The following is a 22245-nucleotide window of genomic DNA, read 5'->3' on the forward strand; positions in this document are numbered from 1 at the left end:
TGAGTCCGCGGCTGACGGGGGGGGGGGGGGGGAGGGGGGGGGGAAAGGCGCGCGGACCGCCCGACGCTGCGGGACAAGCCGACCCGGCGTCCGGTCAAGCCCAGGGAGCGCGCCAGCTACCCGGGCCTCACCTCGACGATGCGGGCGCACTGGGTCCCCTTGCCGGCCCCGGGACCGCCGAGGACGAACACGACCAGCGGTTTCATGAGGCGGTGAGGCCAGAGGAAAAGCGGCCGGCAGGTCAGCAGCGGGAAGCTAAGGCCCAGGACGTGCAGCAGCCTCCGGCCGCAGCGACTCAGCATACACCGCGTCTCAGCCGCGTCTTGGCCGTCTTGGTCGCTGAGGGAGCTGACAGCGGCCGGGCCGGCGGCGGCGGCGCGGGGCGGGGCGGGGGGAAGGGGGCGGGCCGAGTCGGCGTCCGCCGCGGCCCCGCCGCCGTGGCTGCCGAGGCGTCCGCGCCGCGGCCGGAAGGGGCGGTGCCTCTGCTGCGTTCTAGGCGGCTGCGCTCCGGCGCCGCCCGTGTGGGCCCGCGCCCCTACTAGTCCCCGCCCCTCAGCCGGCTCATTCATCCCTCCGCAGGCAGTTCGTCCAGTGCGCAGGTCCCCGTCGCGCGCCTTGTCTGACAGGCCTGTGCTGGAGTGTGCGACGCGACACACGACAGAGAAAACCTATTGTCTGTTTGCGAGGAGTTTAAGTTGCAGTGGGGAGGCAGCCGACCTGAACAAGCCAAGGGAAGAATAGATAGATGACAGAAAAGAAGGGAGAAAGAGCGATACAGGCTTTGAAGGAAAAAAGCGGAAGAATAACAAAGGATGGATACAATTTGGAGGCGGTAGTCGGGTAACATTTAAGCCAAGACATAGGGCATAGGAAAGAGCGAAAGCAGGTAAAGACTGGGATAGGTCCCACAAGAAGAAGAACATGTGCAAAAAACCCTAAAATGGCTTGTGTTGGAAAAAGCCAGAGAGACCTGAGTTGTAGGAATGAGGCACAGGATGGAAAGTGGGGGGGTCAGGCCCAGGCAGGTCGTTCAGGCCCTTTGGTTATGGAAAGGAGTTGGGGTTATATTCCAACTGCAGTGGGAAGCCCTTTAATTGTAACTCCAGTTCTCGCCTGCCTGCGTGAGAGAAAAACCTTAAGGGAGAAGAAAAGGCGTCCAAGGAATGAACCACATGTAGCGATTTAAATTAATTATATTAAAAACAAAATTCAGTTTTTCGTTCACACTAAATTTCAAGTGCTCAAAGGTCACATGGGGTAGTGGCAATTGAATTGGACAGTGAACATACAGAATGTAGCCACTACAAAAGGTTCTAGGGGTGCCTGGGTGGCTCAGTCTGTCAAATGCCTGACTCTTGATTTCAGTTCAGGTCACGATCTCACAGTTGGTGAGTTGGAGCGCTTCATCTGGCTCTGCGCCAACAATGTGGAGCCTGCTTGGGATTCTCTCCCTCGATGTCTCTGCCCTCCTTTGTTCTCTCTCTCTCTCTCTCTCTCTCTCTCTCTCTCTCCTCTGTCTCTCCAAAGTAAATAAGGGCCACGTGGATGCCTCTGTTAGTTGAGTGTCCGACTTCGGACTTAGGCTCAGTTTATGATCTCACATTTTGTGAGTTCGAGCCCCACACCGGACTCACTGCTGTCACCTCTCTCTCTCTTTGCCACCCCGTCAAAAAATTAAATAAAACATTTAAATATATAATAGGGACGCCTGGGGGCTCAGTTGGTTAAGCATCCAACTTTGGCTCAGGTCATGATCTCCTGGTTCATGAGTTCAAGCCCCATATCGGGCTCTGTGTTGACAGCTCAGAATCTGGAACCTGCTTCAGATTCTTTGTCTCCCTCTTCCTCTGTCCCTCCCCTGCACGTGCTCTGGCTCTCTCAAAAATAAATAAACATTTTAAAAAATTAAAATAAATAAACTTCAAAAGAAAAAAAGGTTCTATTGGGCAGTGCTATACTAGACCTTGTATTTAAGTTCCTGGGAATGATTTGATAGAAAGGGAGAGAGGTAACCCCTTGAGAAGAAAAATCGTATGGGTTCCAAGGGGCACATGGAGGGCCTTAGATGACTTAGAAGATCTTAAGAAACAAACACATAAATTGGCAATAGGAATTGCAAGAAGGGCACAGTTTCAGGAAAGTTTGAAGGTAGGAAGAGTTCCTGTCTGAAAATTTTATTTTCTCAGTAAAGAAAAGGCAACATTAGATGAAGGTAAAGATTTTGAAGTAGGATGTTTGAGGAGAGAAGATATGAAATAGACACTTTTTTGAGAATGGAAAAGTTGGTTTTCTTTAGAAAACCAATCAGTATGACTTCTGAGCGATATTAAAAGCTCACTTGGTATTTGAGATCATGGATTTTATTATTTTTTTAAGTTTATTTATTTTTGAGAGAGAGACACACACACAGAGCATGAGTGGGTAGGGGCAGCGTGAGAGGGAGACACAGAATCTGAAGCAGGCTCCAGGCTCTGAGCTGTCAGCACAGAGCCTGATGTAGGGCTCAAACCCACGAGCTATGAGATTATGACCTGAGCTGAAGTCAGATGCTTAACAGACTGAGCCACCCAGAGGCCCTGGTTTATTTATTTATTTTGAAAAAGAGACAGAGAGAAAGAGAGAGCATCCCAAGCAGGCTCCGCACTGTTAGTGCGGAGCCTGACACGGGGCTCGAAACCCACAAACCATGAGATCACAACCTGAGCAGAAACTGAGAGTCAGGCACTCAACTGACTGAGCCACCCAGGCGCCCCGAGATCATGGATTTTAAATCATTGAAGGTGTTTGTTCAGGTGCAGGCAGAGAGAAGACAGATTCTTGAGGTCATCCAGGGTTGGATTTTTGCCAAGCAAGTACAACAGAGGGAGAGAGGACCAAGATTGTATTTTCAAGAGAATGTTTGTGATGATGTATATGGAAACAAAAACATATAGAAAGCCAATTATGGCATATTAGGGCTGCTAGTGGGGACGTGGAGGGGAGTGAGGAGGGGGCCAAGGCATTAGAAGCACTGATGTTGAAGAATGGCTGCAGTGGGGTACTTGAGCAAGTGAACTGGCAGTACAGATGCTGGTGGTCTGAGTGGGATATTTGGAATTGGCCGAGTTGATATTTGGATTGGAAATTGTAAGTTTTTGATGATTTTGAAATCCAGGATGAGCCCAAACAAGGTGAGACCATGAGAATGGAAGGCTGGAGCAGAAAGCATGCCCTGTGGTTAGAACTGGGTGGCCAAAGTGTTAGATTTGTCATCCAAGCAGTCTGCATGAATGAGCATTAGAGTAAACAGAGAAACTATGAAAGAGGAACTAAGTTGTTGAAGACAGAATGACCAGAGGGTTGGAAAATGATAGCAAACAGGAGGGAAAGAAGGTGGTATAGCCTCTGTTTGGCTGCCCCCCAGCCTCTTTCCTCTCTACTGCTCCTTTCCCCTTCCCTCACCCAGTATTTCCAGCCTCTTCCCCATCTCATTCTACCTTCACTCCCTCCTCTCTCACCTTTTTTTTTTAACTTATTCCTATCTTTCTTCCCCTTCTTTCCCCATTTCTAATTTCCTACCATTCTCCCCAATTATTTCTGTTTTTCTGTCCTTCTCCCCACCCTATTCTTTTTCTTTTGCTCTCTGATCCCATCTCCTTTTGGTTCCTACTTCCTTCTTTGCCATGATTTCTTTTTTTTTTATTTTTAATTTTATTATTATTATTTTTTACATTTACATCCAAATTATTTAGCATATAGTGCAACACTGATTTCAGGAGTAGATTCCTTAGTGCCCCTTACCCATTTAGCCCATCCTCCTCCCACACCCCCTCCCGTAAGCCTCAGTTTGTTCTCCATATTTAAGAGTCTCTTATGTTTTGTCCCCCTCCTTGTTTTTATATTATTTTTGTTTCCCTTCCCTTATGTTCATCTGTTTGGTCTCTTAAAGTCCTCATATGAGTGAAGTCATATGATTTTTGGCTTTCTCTGACTAATTTCACTTAGCATAATACCCTCCAGTTCCATCCACATAGTTGCAAATGGCAAGATTTCATTCTTTTTGATTGCCGAGTAGTACTCCATTATATATATATATATACATATATATATATATATATGTATATATGTGTATATATATATATGTATATATATATGTATATATATATATATATGTATATATACCACATCTTCTTTATCCATTCATCCATCGATGAACGTTTGGGCTCTTTCCATACTTTGGTGATTGTTGGTAGTGCTGCTATAAACATCGGGGTCCATGTGTCCCTTTGAAACAGTATACCTGTATCCCTTGGATAAATACCTGGTAGTGCAATTGCTGGGTCTAGGGTAGTTCTATTTTTAGTTTTTTGAGGAACCTCCATACTGTTTTCCAGAGTGGCTGCACCAGCTTGCATTCCCACCTTGCCATCATTTCTACCTTTTACTTCCCACCATGGAAGAGGGAATGGGATATCTCAGATTATCACAGCTAAAGAAACGTTATGATTAATAGCTTACTCCTATCCCTTCACAATATTCCTTTTTTTGTTTGTCTGAGCCCCTCCACCCCCTGGGGAAGAGGAGCTAAGAGATAAGTCCGCTGAAAATAAGAACACTTGGTCATAACACTGAGAGTAGGAGTACAAAAAGGGCCATACTGTAAGCAAATGTGCCTTCTTTTCCTTGGTGCGTGTTCTCTTAAGTGTCTTTTCTGTATCTCTCCTGGCAATTAAAGTTGAAAGATGTTCAAGATATGGGGTCTGTGGGAAAGGGGATTAGGAAGCTATTCACAAGCTTTTAGTGAAGGCATTAGGCCATAGACAAAAAAGTAGCCTTTCTTGATTCCAAGAGAGAGTCCACCAGAATAAGGAATCCACACAGGAGTTTGGGTCCAAAATGTCATTGAATACCTATATATAGCAAGATGTGGTGACTTTTCTTTCTAAGTCGCCCTGGAGAACTATAACCACCATAGATTGAGTACTTATTGTCTTGTACCTTGCCCAGTTCTTTATGCCAACCATGCGAGGCAAGTAAGGAAAATACTGGTGTGGAAATAAATAAAAAAGTGAAACCCATATACCTATCTCTGCCAAGGGTTTTCCAGGGAATTATTTTCAGGAAGAACAAGCCTAGGCCGAAGAACAATTTCTTATTTGTTGGCACTTTAGGCCTGTTCTGGTTATCTATTGCTACATAACAAACCTACCCCAAAACTTAATGGCTCACAACGTAAAATGCTTAGTGTGGGAACCCAGCCCTGTCTTCTCCCTTTCCCCCTTTCCCCCACATCGTTGACCTGGAGTGTTCAGTGTGAGTAGTGCTATGAGTAGAAAGAAGACAAACATGGAGGAGTTTTTCCAAACATGGATGTTACCACACCAGGCAGTCCCATGGAGCCAAGCCAAAGATTCATAAAAGACACCATGCTACTCTAACAATTTAACATTTAACCCTTCTACTTGTTCACTGTGAAAGGTCTAACTCTTAGCACCTTGGTCCTAATTTGTCCCCAAAGAAATCTTTTTTTTTTTTTTTTAGCCTTAGATCAGTGTTCCCACTCCTTGGAGGTGGCAGAGAAAAGAATGAATTCCACCTACATGCAAACAACCAGATAGTCAATGAAAATATGCCTTAGTAATTATATACTGAATAAAAGGATGTCACCCAGTAGAGGGTCATTTCCTAGCTAAACACATAGATTGAACTCATAGATTAAATAAATTTGATGAATATCTATTGAATATCCACTAAGTACCAGGCATTTGACTTACATTGCCTATTTTTTGGATGATATTCAAACTTTTTTTTTAACGTTTATTTATTTTTTGAGACAGAGAGAGACAGAGCATGAATGGGGGAGGGTCAGAGAGAGAAGGAGACACAGAATCCGAAACAGGCCCCAGGCTCTGAGCTGTCAGCACAGAGCCCGACGCGGGGCTCGAACTCAGGGACCGTGAGATCATGACCCGAGCGGAAGTCGGACGCTTAACCGACCAAGCCACCCAGGTGCCCCGATATTCAAACTTTTAATGATCAGTACAATCAGGATATCTGTAGGTATTTTTGTGCCAAGATTGCTCTGCTAGGCATCAGCCCTCTAATTGCTGGATCATGGGGAGGTCCTTGGTGTTCCAGGAGAGGGATGGAGGGCTCTCAAAGTGCTCAGGGGAGTAGTTATATACCAACTCATATGAAAATAATGCACTATTTTAACCACCAATACGGTCTTACCAGTTGTGTGTTACATATCAGCCTTGCCTTGTAGAATCATCATAATGCTGTGACATTAGCACTGTCATTTTGCAGCTGGAGAAACAGCCAGGAAGTGGAAGTAGTTTGTTCAAGACCACGTAAGAAGTAGATAGCAAAGTTAAATACAAACTCCGTGTGGATGGCTTTAAATCTGCATTCTTTCTATACAGTAGAAACCCCTTTATAAGATAAAAAGTTCCATACTCATAAAATCCCTTCCAACTTAGTTCTCATTACAGATGAGAAGACTGATCTCAGAAAAATGTGTAATAAGAGGTGTCCTCAAAACTAACTCCAACCCATATGTGTTTATTTATCAAGTACATTAGGTCTTTTGGGCATATATTCGGTGCATGCCCACTATTTCCAGGGTATGGCTATGTTCTAGGGAATTCTATAGGATCTTAAGAAATAGAGTCTTGTCACCATATATCTGTCCTATTTATCATAATTGCCCTTTAGAGAGAAATCATCTATTCCCACACTTTTGTTTTCCCATTCTTGACCATGCCTCTTTGCTGGTACGTACCATTCATTTTTCGGGATTCACCTCAGATTTTATTTCCTCCAGGAAGCTTTCCAAATTCCCAAGACTGGGTTGGGTGCCCCCCTTTTGTGCTTCTACACACACCACCACCAGCAGCACCCATACACACCTATTCCTTCCCTCCTTTACTTCTGTTGTAGTATATTGTGTATCTCCATACTAGATTTAAAACTCCTGGAAGGAGGGGCACCTGGGTGGCTCAGTCAGTTAAGCGTCTGACCTTGGCTCGGGTCATGATCTCACAGTCTGTGAGTTCGAGCTCTACATCAGGCTCTGTGCTGGCAGCTTGGAGCCTGCTTCAGATTCTGTGTTCCCTCTCTCTGTCCCTCCCCCACTCATGCTCTCTCTCTCTCTCTCTCTCTCTCTCTCAAAAAAAATAAACATTAAAAAAAAACAAAACTCCTGGAAGGAAGAGACCATGTCTGATTACTCTTTGTACAGCATGACAACCTGCTCTTTTTACAATATGATTCACTCTCTTAAGGGTACTACTCCGAGGTCCTTGGAAGATTTTGACTAATTTGGTTGCTGCCACTCAAGTTCTACTTGTGATGACCTTTGGCAGCTACTTCCCTGTAATTCCAAAAACACCTTTCTTGCCTATATGTAGGAACTGGTTTGTAGGATCAGGCTGGGTGATGAAACAAAGACCTGGTGTGTGGAGGCATAGAAGGGTGAATGACAGGCCATATGTTTTGCATTCAGGCCTTCATTGCCACCTATTATATTGTAATCTATTTCCTGGCAGACACTTAGTGTGTTACATAACCTGATGCTTCATGGAGTTTCTAAAATGAAGATTCCTGTTACTTAGATTTGCATTTTTTGCAGATATGGTTCTTGCTATAATGCTTTCTCAAAGGACCTTTTTATCAAAGATTCTGAGAACATTAGTTAAAGGAAATATGGCCTTTAAAAAGCTGATGTGTCAAACCTAACAACAGACAATATGCCTAACCTCTCAGGAGTGTGTCAGCTGAGCTCAGTCAGGTCTATACTGTAAAATGGCAGGCTGAGCAGTGAAGGGAGATTGTCTTGGCAGGTCCTACAGTGTCTTTGCTAATTAACTCTGAAACTATAGGTAGGGTGATTACACCTATAGTTTCCTTGCCTGTGAAATCAGGATGATTTTACATTGACTCAGTTAAGCAAATAATTTTAGAGAAGTTAACTGTGTGTGTTGTTTGATCATTTCTGTCTTCATTCCAAGCAATCCAAGTTAAAAAAAAAAAAAAGTAAAATAAGGTGCACTTGGCTGGCTCAGTCAGCAGAACATGTGACTGCTGATCTCGGGGTCACTAGTTCGAGCCCCAAGTTGAGTGTAGAGATTATTATTTTTTTATAAATTTTTAAATGTTTTATTTATATTTGAGTGAGAAAGACAGTGCATGAATTGGGTAGGGGCAGAGAAAGAGGGACACACAGAATCCAAAGCAGACTCCAGGCTCCCAGCTGTCAGCACAGAGCATGACGCGGGACTCGAACTCATGAGCTGTGTGATCATAACCTGAGCCAAAGGTGGACACTCAATCAACTGAGCCACCCAGATGCCCCACACAAAGATTATTTTTTATTTTTATTTATTTTTTAAATTAAAAAAAATTAATGTTTATTCATTTTGAGAGACAGAACAGAGCATGAGCGGGGGAGGGGCAGCGAGAGGGGGAGACAGAATCCAGAGCAGGCTCCAGGCTCTGAGCTGTCAGCACAGAGCCCTGACGAGGGGCTTGAACTCACAGACCACGTGATCATGACCTGAGCTGAAGTCGGACACTCAACCGACTGAGCCACCCAGGTGCCCCTATTTTTTAAAAAATAAGTAAAATAAGTCAACTTGGGTCTTGATCTCAAGATCATGAGACAAGCCTGGCATTGGGCTCCACGCTGCACATTAAAAAAAAAAAAAAAAAAAAGCAAAGCTATAGTTATTTTTAAAGAGCAGTAGTCTAGCTTGGCTCAGAAGTGTAAATAGCGAAAGGGAAAATTGGTGTTTGGAGAAATTGAGTAACAGAACTGATAACTGATTCCAACTTCCCTGTTCCTGGTGATAACAATTGCTCTTTAATTCTCTCAGACTTCTAGCAGGCACACCAGGGTTTATGACACTGAATATGTACCCAATGTAATCATAAAGACTATGTCATGTGGACAGTGACTGAAAGGGAATAAGGTAAAGTAAAAACAACTGATGTGTTAGGATGTAGAATTTTGGATGAACTTTGCCCTTTACAATTTTTTTTCCTGTTTTAGCATTGTCAACAAACTCATATATTTTTTTAAAAAGTATGACATACTAGAAATGATTCTCTGTGAAGCAAATTAAAGCACTTGCAAATTTGAAAATTATGGCCTGTAGCTTTTCTCTGTGGGGACCTATAACCAGAGCAATTCCATACAGTCTTGAAATGGCATAAATATATAAAAATGGGGATTAAAGAATAGCATAGTATATATTCAGTCTATTCAAACTGGCCTGAAATCTAATAATAATTTATATTTGCTTTGGATAATTACCTCTTATTACCCCACCTTTAAAATTGTGCCTTCCTTGGGGGGCCTTTGTGGCTCAGTTGGTTAAGCGTCCAACTTTGGCTCGGGTCATCATCTCATGATTCATGAGTTCAAGCCCCATGTCGGGCTCTCCATTGTCAGGATAGAGCCAGCTTTGGATCCTCTGTCTCCCTCTCTCTCTGCCCATCCCCTGCTTGCTCTCTCTCTCTCTCTCACTCTCTCTCAAAAATAAATAAACATTAACAAAAATAGAATTGTGCCTTCCTTGTTCTATGTTTGTCATATCCTTCCAATTCCCTATGTCATTGCATAGTAGATCCTTGGAATGGCATTTGTAGATTTTATTTCCCTCAGCTTATTCTCTAATTTACAATTACAAATTTGTAATTCTTTAATTTACAAATACAAATCAATTCCCTTAATCTCTATGAATGTGTTGCTCATTTATTAACACTGTCCGTGGTGAATATAACTGGACAAATAATAATATATAGGTATTCTTTTAATTAACTTTAATTAACTTTCACACTCATTAACTCTTTTTTATGATGATGTACAATGTGCAAATGAGGAAAGTCAATCTTAGAGAGATTAAATGGCAGAATTGAGGCCAGATCCCCAAAGCCAGTGCTTGTTATATTATAACAAAACTCAAAAAATTTTTTTTAATATCTGGGGCAGTAGGTCCTTTAGGCAGGCACCTCTAAGCTGTCCTAAATATAAGGCTGAGTCATTCCAATCTTAAAATAAATAATTACTTTTCTCATCATTTAATTTGAAAAATATCTATTTTATGTATATCATTAAATGTATATCCTGCTTAAAAATCCAGTGGTAATAAAATGTTTAATTAAAGTTTTATTAGTATTTGAGTTATTAAGCAAAAAATACTTTTTATTTTATTGTTGCTCAAAAAATTAGCATATGCTTCAACTCTCCTATTGCCCCTTCCTTTTATATTTTTCTTTTAATTTTTTTTAAAGTTTATTTCTTTATTTTGAGAGAGAGAGAGAGCAGGGGAGGGGCAGAGAGAGGGGGAGAGAGAGAATCCCAAGCAGGCCCTGCACTGTCAGCGCAGAGCCCGATGTGGGGCTCAAACTCACAAACTGCAAGATCATGACCTGAGCCAAGATCAAGAGTCAGATGCTTAACCGACTGAGCCACCCACGTGTCCCTTCCTTTTTTCTTTTTAGTAGACTTTATTTCCTAGAACAGTTTTAGATTTACAGAAAAATTAAGAATATAGTACAGAGTTCTCATATACGCCACACACAGTTTCCCCTTATTGTTAACATCTTATATTTAGTATGGTACATTTGTTACAATTAATGAATCAATATTGGTACATTATTATGAATTAAAGTCCACATTTCATCCAGATTTTCATAGTTTTTAACTTAGTGTCATTTTTCTGTTCCACGATTCCATCCATGAGACTACATTACATTTAGTTGTCATATCTCTTTAGGCTCCTCTTGGCTGGTTTCTCAGACTTTCCCTATTTTTGACAACCTTGATGGTTTTGAAAAGTACAGGTCAGGTATTTTATAGGATTCCCCACAATTAGAATTTGTCCAGTGTTTTTCTCAGAATACAACTGGGTCTATAGGTTACTGAAAGGAGGACCACAAAGGTAAAGAGCTGTTTTCAACACAGCGTATCCAGTGGACATACTATCAACATGACGTATGACGATTAATGTTGGCGTTAGTCACCTGGCTGAAGTAGCTTTGGTTGTTTACCCACTGTAAAGTTACTCTTTCCTTCCATCCTTTCTATACTGTACACTTTGGAAGGATTTCACTATGCCAAGCACACACCTAAGGAGTAGGGAATTATGTGCTACACTCATCCTTTCCTTTTTGTCTGATTCGTATCAGCTCATCTTACATTTCTCTTTCAGATATCTTAAAGTAGTTCTAAAGAAAACCATAGATCATGAGGGCCCCACACAAAGTCCCTTTCTTTTACATCCTAAATTCCATCTGTAATCAAATCCTGTTGATTTTACCTTCAAACCATATCCAGAATCCAACAACCTCTCACCACCGCCAATGCTACCATTTTGGTTCAAGCCACCATCATTGTCTCCCCTTGGTCATTCCAACAGCTTTCTAACTGGTCTCCTTGCTTCCCCTTGCTCCCTACAGTTTATTCTCAAAGTAGCAACCACAGTAGTCCTTCCAAAACCTAAAATCAGATCATGTCAGCCCCCTTTCTAAAATATTCCAGTAGGGGTACCTGGGTGGTTCAGTCAGTTAAGTGCCCAACTCTTGATCTAGGCTCAGGTCATGATCTCATGGTTCATGGGATCGAGCCCTGCGTCAGGTTCTGCGCTGACACTGCTGAGCCTGCTTGGGATTCTCTCTTGCCCTCTCTCTGCCCCTCCCCCTTTTCTTTCTCAAAATAAATAAACTTTAAAAAATAAAACAAAATACTCCAGAGGCTTCCTATCTAACTCAAAAGTGCAGCCAAATCCTTATCATGGCCTCTAAGGCCCTGTGTGGTTTACCAACACCGTCTCCCCCTTCAACCCTTAATATTCTTCTCCTCAGTCACTTTGCTAAGGACATACTAGCCTACTTGGCCTTCCTTGAAAGATGCCAGGAAGATCCCACCCCAGGGACTTTGCACTTAACATAACTCATGACAGCCATCAAGGCATGTCACTTGGATTTCTCTCCAGAAAGAGCATGCCAATCACATGCAGAGTATATACTTAGCTGTCAGCCTCTTGCTGTGCCCTTCTGAATCTGCCTTAGTGCTTGCTTTCTCTGGGAAGGCCCAGGCAATGACTGAACGCAGCAAGGATTCTAGCCATTTATGCCTAATGTGGGGCTCCTCTAATGGACAATCTTTGCTCCAAAGTTCCCTATTGGGTTTGCCAACACTTTGTCAGACATGCATCACTGGCTCTTCCTACTCTCACACTGAGGAACTCACCATCGTTTCTCTTAAAATGTATGCCTTAGATTCTAGGAATTTTTCCAGGAAAGCAGAGAATGACATTCTATATAGCATATATTTCTTGGCTAGTTTGATACATTTTTCAGGAGAGTGTCTTCACTCCCTCAAAAGGGTGAGCTCCTTCAGAACAATACAGCTTACAAACACATCTCGACTTTGACGCTCCCATATTGCTCAGGAAACTAACAGAAATGGAATGTAGAAGAAAGTTAAGTGGCATTTGGAATCCTGACTCTGCACTAATTAGCTGTATCATCTTTTACATTTCTTCGTTTGTTGAATAGGGATACTAATACCTACTTCAGTTGTTGCAGGACAACCATATAAAAAATGACAGAAAAGGCCCAATTACCAACATTAGTTGTAGACACTAAATATAAATGGTTTATAAATTTAAGCCACGTTATTTTTTTCCTCAATAGTAAGGAATTTATTTATTTATTGGCGGGGGGCGGGGGAGAGGGGGAGACGATGCACACAGGCACAGGCACATGTTTGAGGGAGAAGCAGAGGGAGAGGGAGGGACAGAACCTTAAGCAGGCTCCACACTCAGGACAGAGCCCGACAAGGGGTTCCACCTCAATATCTGAGATCATGACCTGAGCCGAAATCAAGAATTGGACACTCAATCAATCAACTGAGCCATCCAGGAGCCCCTCAACGGTAAGACATTTAAAAGAAAATTTTTGTTGTTATTCAGAGAGGATTCTTCTTAGGAAAGAAACTAGAGGGGCGCCTAGGTGGCTCAGTCATTTGAGCATCTGACTCCTGACTTCGACTCAGGTCACGATCTCACGATTCAGGAGATGGAGCCCGGGCTCCGTGCTAACAGTGCAGAGCCTGCTCGGGACTCTCTCTCCCTGTCTCTTTACCCTCCTCCCCCACTCGCAAGCACGCTCTCTCAAAATAAAATAAACATTTAAAAAAAAAAGAGGAAAGAAACTAAAAGAGATCTAACTCCTCTCTTTTGTTCCTTCAAGCAAACGGTTTGATTCGCTTCTAACCTCCCACCAACAATCAGCACAACAAGCACTTCCGGCTTCCTCTGCCACCCTCACTATATCGGCTTAAGTTCTTCATTGCGCCTGCGCAATGTCCTCCCCTGCCCGGAACTTAACCGTTGACCAAAATGAAGTGTTTAAATCCTCCGGATCCTGATCGTGGAGAGCCGATGGCGCCCCTATTTCTCCAGTGAGGCTTGGGATTGGTCAAGCACCGGAACGGCGCAGAGAGCTGATTGGTTAGCGTACTAGCACGCCTCGGCGACCGTGCGCGTTGCCTCTAGCCCCGCCCCTGTCCCTGAAGGGTTGGGTTTCTGACCAGTCAGTAGGCGCGGCGCGGACTTCGGTTTACCGAGCTTGTGTTTGCCGCCTTGGTTCCCGCGACCCCAACGTCCTAGAGGCGGGGCGGAGGCGGCAGCGGCGCTCCTTGGAGCCGACCTCTGTTCCGGCCCAACAAACAGACCCCGCTGGGCGGCGGTGGCGGTGAGTAGGGCGTTGTGTCGCGGATTCTCCCGAAGGGCGGCAGCGGAGCACGGAGAAGGACGGTGGGCTACATTCAGGGCCTTGTGGTGGCTTCTCAGTGCTCCTGGAGCCTGGGGCTGATGACGTGAAGGGGAACTAGTGGAAGAAATAAACTAAGCGGACCGTGAATTTCCTATGAATCGTTTGTCCTTAGGTATGTGAAAGAGGTTTGCGGTCGATAACGTGCCATTTAAAGGTGTTTTTACTATGAAAATTTGTGGACTGAAGCCCTGCATGTTCGCTCCTGTGTTTCTCACATCTAATTCAGATGGCTTCTTGGTAAGGGATCAGTTAGTGTTTGCAGTTCGCGGTCTACTGGGAGTAATGTGTGAACAATAAAGTGTGAAAATGTTATGTGTGTGAACACAGGCGGTGTTTAGGAGATGGTTTTCCAGAGGAAGTGACATTCGATTTGGATTGTGAAGGGTGAGGGGGATTTACCAAGACGTTTCAAGTTAAAGGGACAGCCTGTGCAAAAGACACCCAAACTCGGGGGATTGTAAGTAGTTCAATTTGATTGGAATGTAGGATGAGTGGATGAGGGATAAGGTTGGAATAGTAGAGTGGGGCCAGATCGTGGAGGTGTTTTGTTCTGTATTTAAACAAGAGCCATCAGCTTTTAAAGCAGGGGCAGTAATTTGGTCAGATATGCATAAATACCCTTCTAGGAGCACTGTGGGGACTTTTCAGTAAATCTGGTGAGAGTTGATGTAGTCAGGAACTACCGTGGTAGAGATGGAAAGACAGAATTTATGTGGGAAAGAGGGAGGAAGAAGAGGTAAGGATGCCTTCAGGGTTTCCATTTTGATAAACCATGATGCATGCCATTATCCGAGGGGAATATATTTTGCTAGGTATAAGTGTTGTGTGGGTTCAGTTTCACTAGCTTTCACTGCTTACGTGATACTGTAAAAATAAACTCATGTATTGTTTAAATATGAGAGATAGGTCAACATTATTTTTTTATCCTAATACATAAAGGAAGAAGAGACAAGTTTAAGATTCTTGTTTATTGAAGAAAGATGGCACTTCATATATTACCTACAGTTAGTTATCAATCTGAATACTGTTATCCGTAACAACCAAGTGGTGTAGAAGGGCTTTCAAGTTTAAAGCCTTCATTCTATAGAAGATGCATGAAGTCCAGATGTCTCCAAGAGGGACTTTTTATCAACCTTACAAGAGCACTTTCAATAAGATTTTATTATAGTAAATAATTTCAGCCTCTGGCTTTGTCTGAAAAATCTCTTCTGCACCTGCATTCGTAACTCTCCTCTCTTATCTTGCTTCAGACGATTCCTTCTTGCTAAAATTGAAGTGAAATGTACAGAGCCTAAAGAACTCTAAGACCTAATAAAAGAGTATAGGAAATACTGAACTGTAAAGAAAGGACTAGCCCTGTATTTTGCTTTGATAATATTTAAATGAAGATACCCAGCGGGCAATTAGAAATACAGTTTTGAAACTTAGAAGAGAGATGGAAGCTGAAAGTTTGCTATGTACAGGTGGGTGTGGAAGCAATGGCAGTGGAAAAGAAGTACCCAGAGAGGGCATGTGCAGCCAAACAAAGACCACTGATTTTTCACGGGAACAAGTCAGTTTGTGGGGATGTAATATTTGTCTTCCATCTCCATGAGATTTAACATTTGTTAACCTCATTACAGATCCAGTAAATATCTAGTTCAAGTTGTCCCTATGTCCTGTTTTGTGGTTTTCTGAATATTATGACACTTTTGGTCAAAATTTCATGTATTAAGTATTGCCTGCCCTACTATACCTAGCTTACTAAATGGTTATGAGGATCTTGTGAACAGAATCTGTGCTTTTCTTTCATTCTTTTTTTTAAGAATCTGTGCTTTTCTTTATTTTTTTATAATGTTTATGTATCATTGAGAGAATGTGAGTGGGAAAGGGGCGGGGTGGGGGGGGGTGCCGAGGGGACAGAGGATCTGAAGCAGGCTCTGCACTGACAGCAGAGAGCCTGATGCAGGGCTTGAACTCACAGACCTTGAGATCATGACCTGAGCTGAAGTTGGGCACTTAACTGACTGAGCCACCCAGGTAACCCAGAATCTGTGCTTTCCTTAATGAATAGATACATTGGTAGGTATTGCTGCCTAGAATAAATGTTAATATTAATTTATAGGCAAAATGACTAGAAAGTATGAAAATGTTCAGAATCCATGAGCATTTTATCTTACTATTCTATAAATGAAAGTACTTAATATAAGTTACCTAATTTTGCCTACACTTCTGTTAATATGTGGTTAAATCGTATTTCTTTCTTTTTTTTTTTTTTTTTGTCACTCATTAGTAACATTCTCTTTACTTCTTTAGGATACTGAGCATTTGATATTGAATACATCATTCACCAACTATCATGGAGCCTAGATATCCTCTTACAGGGCCCCAGATGAATACCAGGTATAGAAATCGTTTCACAAAATGTTTTTTTAACTGCTTCTCATAAGTTGGAAAGATAGGTTGGAATGGGAAAAAAAACCAAACTTTCCAATTGGGAAAATCTGGTTCCATATCCTAGCTCTACCACTTGGTAGGTGGGTGACCTTGATCAAGTTAATTAATTCTCTAAGCCTCAATTTCCTCATCTGTAAATGGGGGATAGTAATCTCTATGTAACAGAAGATTATTGTGAAGTATTAAATAAGAACACTAAAATAAAGGGTCTGGTACATAGTAGGCACTTAGTAAATATCAGTTTCATTCCTACCTCCTTTTTTTTTGGTTTCACAGAGCATCTTTATTGATGGGAAACAGAACCTGATTTCTTGGGGCTAAAAATCACGTACATACTTATTTACATCCTAGACAAATGAGAAAGTGGTTAGGTTCCTTCCCTTGTTTAAACCCTAATCCTTGATGGGAAAAATTGCACATTGGATGTACGAAGTTTCTTTAAATGTCCCTAAGCCTTTCCCCACTCATGTGGAATAGGAAGGAGGAGCTTGCCACCTGTCCCCTAATTTTCGCAATCTGTCAATACTATGGGGACAAGGCAAATTGGCTTGTGTTATGCAGCTGTTTGATCATTCATTATTCTTTTTTTCCCCCAGGGAGGAACAATTAATGGTGACATGTGAATTTTTTTTCTTCTAAACTATAACTACATCCATGAGTTACCTTCATTCTCAGTATTTTTCTTTTGTGCCAGGTGTTTTTGAAGACAATGGGAAACATAACCCAAAGAGGCTATCATAATCCTTTTGCTTAATTTTGACCCTTCTGTTTTATCCTACTGCCACCTGTTATTTGAAAATCTGTCAACTTCTGTTCTTTGGAAGAACTTGTTGTGCTTGCAACAAGTCAATACGTTCTCTTTTTTATTTATTATTGAGTCAAATTCATTTCTTATATTCCAGGTAAGATAATATTATTGAGTCAGATTCATGCCTTACATTCTAGGTAACTACACATTTTGCCTGGGGCACCTGGCTGGCTCAATCTGTAGGTTATGCAACTCTTGATTTTGGGGTCATGAGTTTGAGCCCCACACATAGTGTAGGGATTACTTAAAAAAAAATTAAAAATAAACTGATTATTCCTAAAATACTCAACTCTTGTTTTTTTTAACTTAATGACCTCTGATTTTCAGTAATCTCTGGGCTTTAGAGCAGCAGTTCTGAGTTAATTTGGGGTTACAGACTCCTTTGAATATCTGATAACATGAATCCCCTTCCCTAAGAAAAAACTCTTATATGCATACCTGTAAAATGTTGTACCACAAAATTTTGTTATCAAAAATTTTGTTTGTGCCTCTAAAGTCTACCTGCATACCTTAGATTAAGAAAAGGACTAATAGCAGCATTTCTTGAAATTTTGCTATGTGCCAGGTACTGTGCTAAGCACATTACCTGCACTATTCTTATTTAATCCTCACAACAAATCTATGAGGTGTAGGTACTGTTATTATCCAGTCCCCCCCCCCCCGCCTTTTTTTTAAATGAGGAAACTATAGTGTAGAGAGATTAACCAACCCAAAGTTATACAGTTGGTAAGTGTTATAGCCAGGATTTAAACCTTATGTGACTTCTACTCTAAACCTTTACATATATTGACTCATTTAATATTCAGTGTAACTACCAGGAGATACCAGTATTATTCTGTTCAGCAGATGAGGAAACTGAGGCACAGAGACATAAGTAATGTGATCAAGGTCACACAGCTAACAGATTTTGGAACAAGTTTTCAGACCTAAACAATTGACTTCCACCACATTTTGCTTTCACCCACCACATCATACTGCCTCTCAATTGATAAGTGATAAATATATTAGATATAGAAACATAGATAAACTGTTTGTTACTTACTAGCTTTGTGACCTTGAACAGATTTCTCAATTTCAGACTATGGCCTCATTTCAAAAATAGGAGATTAAAAATCCTTCTCATAGATATTATGAATTCAAATTAGACGTGGATTTGAAAACATACAGCTAGCAATGTGGTAGAGCGAGAATTTGAACCCAGGTTCTAAAGCACTATACCATTCAGCTTTTAGAAGTATAAACTCCAAATTAGCCACACTTAGATTAAGATCCCAGCTTTGCTACTTAATTGTTGTATGAAGTTAGGAAAGTTACAGTTTTTTATCTATAAAATGGATAATAAAGTGTTTCTAGAATAGTTTTAGTGAGACATACTGTGTATGTAAAGTGCTCAGTAGGATGCCTGTGTACGTAAAGTGCTCAGTAGTAGGTAATCAGTAAAATGAGGCTAGTATTTTAGTTGAGAAGCTTCATCAGTTGATAATGTAAAAGTAAGGTCTAGAGTCTAGAATAAGGTATCCTTAATACATGATACACTGTCAGAACTTTCCTGATTTTTTTTTACTTCTTTTTAAAGATTTTATTAATTTTTTAAATAAAACAAAAAAATTTTTTTGAGAGAGTGCACTTGGGTGGGAAAGGGGCAGGGTCAGGGGGAGACAGAGAGAGAGAGAGAGAGAGAGGGAGGGAGGGAGGGAGGGAGAAAACGAACCTTAAGCAGGCTCCATGCTGGGCATGGATGCCAACGTGGGGCTCAGTCTCAGAACTGAAACCGTGACCTGAGCCGAAGTCGAGTCAGATGCCTCACTGACTGAGCTGCCCCGGCGCCCCTTAAAGATTTTATTTTTAAGTAATCTCTACACCTATGTGGGGCTTGAACTTATGACTCCAAGATCAAGAATCACATGCTCTTCTGACTGAGCCTGGCAAGCGTCCCTTTCTTGCTTTAATTATGTGTGACCAGCTATTTTTTCCCCAGTCCTTTCTTTCCATTGTTTTTTCTTATTGTGGTGTTCTCATGTCCCTCACTTATGTAAAATAAACTTTGTGATGGCACTCTGTATGATTTAACATTGAAGCCTTGCTTTACACTGCCTCTAGAGTCTTTGCTAAGGAATTATAATGATGTCCTTTTGATGCTTCAGTAATTAAACTTAAGTGATAGGACCCAAGATACCAAGTTTGGAACCACTGAAAAATAAAGACTGTATTAAGTTTTTGTGCTTTTCATAATTTTATTAGATACTATCTAGAAATTAATTCAGAAGGATAGCATTTTAATTTTAAATTTAATTTTTTTTAATGTTTATTTATTTTTGAGAGAGAGAGAGAGAGAGACAGAGCACAAGCAGGGGAGGGACAGAGAGAGTGAGGGAGACACAGAATCCGAAGTAGGCTCCAGGCTCTAAGCTGTCAGCACAGAGCCTGACTCAGGGCACTAACCCACGAGCTGTGAGATCATCACCTGAGCCAAAGTTGGACGCCCAACTGACTGAGCCACCCAGGTGCCTCTAATTTTAAATTTAAATGTAAATTCATGGTTTATACTTATTTCTCTGTTATTTAAAAAGGATATATAGAATGGATGCTACCAATTGCTTTTTTTTTTTTTTTTTAAGTAGGCACCATGCCCAATGTGGGGCTTGAACTCTGACACTGAGATCAAGAGTTGCATGCTCTACTGACAACCAGCCAGGCACCCCTCCTGGTTTTTTTTTTTTTTTTTTAAACATGTGTACATAAATTTCTGTATGCATAGGAAAAAAAGGATAGGGAAAAGCTATACCTAAATTTTGAATACTTATTCTCTTGAAATAAAGTTACTTTTTTTTTTTTTTTTAACTTTTAAAAAATATTTTTAAGCTCTTTTAAAATTATGAAAATGGTCACCTGGGTGGCTCAGTCGGTTAAGCATCCGACTTTGGCTCGGGTCATGGTCTCACGGTCTGCGAGTTCAAGCCCCTCTGTGCTGTGCTCTGTGCTGACAGCTCGGAGCCTGGAGCTTGCTTCGGATTCTGTGTCTGCCTCTCTCTCTCTGCCCTCCCCCCATTCATACTCTGTCTCTGTCTGTCTCAAAAATAAATAAACATTAAACAAAATTTAAATTACAAAAGTAGTTTGATAAGCCTCATCATTTAACTCTGTTTTTTTTTTTTTTTTAGTGTTTATTTATTTTGAGAGAGTGAGTGCATATGAGCACACTGGGTGAGCAGGGGAGAGTCAGAGAGAGAGAATCCCAAGCAGGCCCCATGCTCAGCACAGAGTGCAATATGAGGCTTGATCTCACGACCATGAGATCATGACCTACCCAGAATCAGGAGTCAGACACAACCCAGGTGCCCCCTCATCATTTAACTTTAAACTCTTTCTTATAAAATTTCTGCCAAGTTTGCTTTTCATTGTGCTTTGATTTAAATTTCTTTTTAAAGGTTTCCTACAAGCAGAATGGTACCTTTCCACTTTCCTCCATCAAAATGTGCACTTTGGAACCCAGTGCCAATAGGAGATTTCATCTGTTTACACCTCAATTACTACAGGTATAAGATGTGTCTCTTTTCAGATCAAACCAGTATAAACAGGAGTCGAAAGGATGTGTAAGGCGAAGTTGATTACTATGACTAATTCATTTTTTTTAACTTTTCCATTCAGAAGCTCCTCTCAAACAAATTATCCCTTCTGCTACTTCTTAAATCCGTTTCTTTTCTTTAAAAAAAAAATTTTTTTTTTAATGTTGGTTCATTCTTTGAGAGAGAGAGATTGAGAGAGATTGAGATAGCGTGAGCAGGGGAGGGGCAGAGAGTGAGGGAGACACAGAATCTGAAGTAGGCTCCAGGCTCTGAGTTGTCAGCACAGAGCCCAACGCGGGGCTCGGACTCATGAATCACAAGATCATGACCTGAGCCAAAGTCTGTTTCTTAACCACTGAGCCACCCAGGGTCCCTAAATCTATTTCTTATGCTTTTGAGGAGTAATATTAATTTCACAGTTAAAATACTCGCAGATCTAAAGTTCTAAGTCTTATAGGAATTCAAAAGACAAAATATGATAAATACCTTTGTAGAGCATTGAGAAGATTGAACTGATTTTGAGTGGATAGATCATGTTAGAAGGACTGTAAAATATGCTTATAACCAGGATCTTGAAAGAAAGACATAACAGCTTAGACTTAAACTAATAGAAGATAGAGATTCACTGCGATTTTGTATGTAAGGGAGTTATTTGTTAATAGCAGAATTCTAAGAAGGATGGGTCATAGTGGGGAGAGCCTAGAGTTAGCCTGGCTGTGAGATGATTTTTTGTAATCTAAGCAACATAGATTTATGCCACAGTGGCTTGTTTAAGGTGCCATAACTGGAGTCAGACTGCCTAGAGGGTCAAATCCTGATTCTACCACTTATGTATGCAACCTCAGTAAAGTAGGCAAGGATCAGTTTCCTTATTTATAAAATGGGAATAATGATACCTGTTTCATAGCACTCTTGTAAGGATTAAATGAGACAGACTCTGTAAAGCAGCAGTTGGCATGGTGCCTGGAACATAGGAAGTATTCAATAAACGGGAGCTATTATAAGGGTTTAGAGCAGTGTAGCAGTACTGAGATCAAAAGGAAAGAATGAAACCGGTATTTTGAGAAAATAGCTTGTAGCATTTGATGATGGATTCAGTCGAATAAAGGAGAGATACAAGTCACAAAGTATTTAAGTTCTAGACCAGATGGCACAGAAGGATAGTATCATTGATAAAAAACAATCTTGTGAAAGTTCAATTAAATATTTCTTAGACTTGTTCATTCTTAATGTCTCTTGACCTATCTTTTATATTTTTTGTTGTTATTTGTCTTTGCTACAATGTTTTTTTCTTCAGCTGCTAATTTTCTCTTTAAGTGTACTTTGTTACCATTTAACCTGTTCATTTAGGTTTTTTAAATGTGGAAGTATACTATATATATGATTGTTTATAATACTTATGCAGAGTTTATAAAATAATAATAAAAATTCATGTACCTATCCCCAGTTCATTATATTGAGTCTTTAATTGATTATATTTTTACTTCTGCAGGTCCTTTGTGGTTCTTTTTATAAGTTTGCCTAGTTTTGTTTGTTTGTTTTTGAGTAGGCTTTATGACCATAGATCCCAATATGGGGCTTGAACTCAAGACCCTGAGATCAAGACTTGAG

The 22245-nt window shown here is 41.1% G+C and overlaps 2 protein-coding genes across 9 annotated transcripts in view; one reads left to right on the forward strand and one right to left on the reverse strand.

Annotated features, from left to right (window-relative positions):
• Positions 1-493, reverse strand: part of CMPK1 (cytidine/uridine monophosphate kinase 1) — a 37467-nt gene extending 36974 nt beyond the window's left edge. For both annotated transcript variants that reach the window (XR_007454796.1, XM_049617249.1), the window contains exon 1: positions 132-493. Coding sequence is in view for 1 of the 2 variants with exons in the window: in XM_049617249.1 (XP_049473206.1) it covers positions 132-302 (171 nt within the window). In the remaining variant the exon portion in view is untranslated. The remainder of the gene's footprint in view (positions 1-131) is intronic.
• Positions 494-13519: 13026 nt separating this feature from the next.
• Positions 13520-22245, forward strand: part of STIL (STIL centriolar assembly protein) — a 63805-nt gene continuing 55079 nt past the window's right edge. For 2 of the 7 annotated variants that reach the window (XM_049617219.1, XM_049617224.1), the window contains exons 1-4: positions 13521-14281; positions 15075-15287; positions 16120-16206; positions 20497-20604. In XM_049617219.1, the coding sequence (XP_049473176.1) occupies positions 16163-16206; positions 20497-20604 (152 nt within the window). In that variant the 5' untranslated portion in view covers positions 13521-14281; positions 15075-15287; positions 16120-16162. Of the gene's footprint in view, positions 14282-15074; positions 15288-16119; positions 16207-20496; positions 20605-22245 lie in introns of all 7 variants that reach the window. The other 5 variants (XM_049617220.1, XM_049617222.1, XM_049617225.1 and 2 more) reach the window with 5 other exon arrangements.

This window comes from Panthera uncia (assembly GCF_023721935.1).
Source record: "Panthera uncia isolate 11264 chromosome C1 unlocalized genomic scaffold, Puncia_PCG_1.0 HiC_scaffold_4, whole genome shotgun sequence".
NCBI lineage: Eukaryota > Metazoa > Chordata > Mammalia > Carnivora > Felidae > Panthera > Panthera uncia.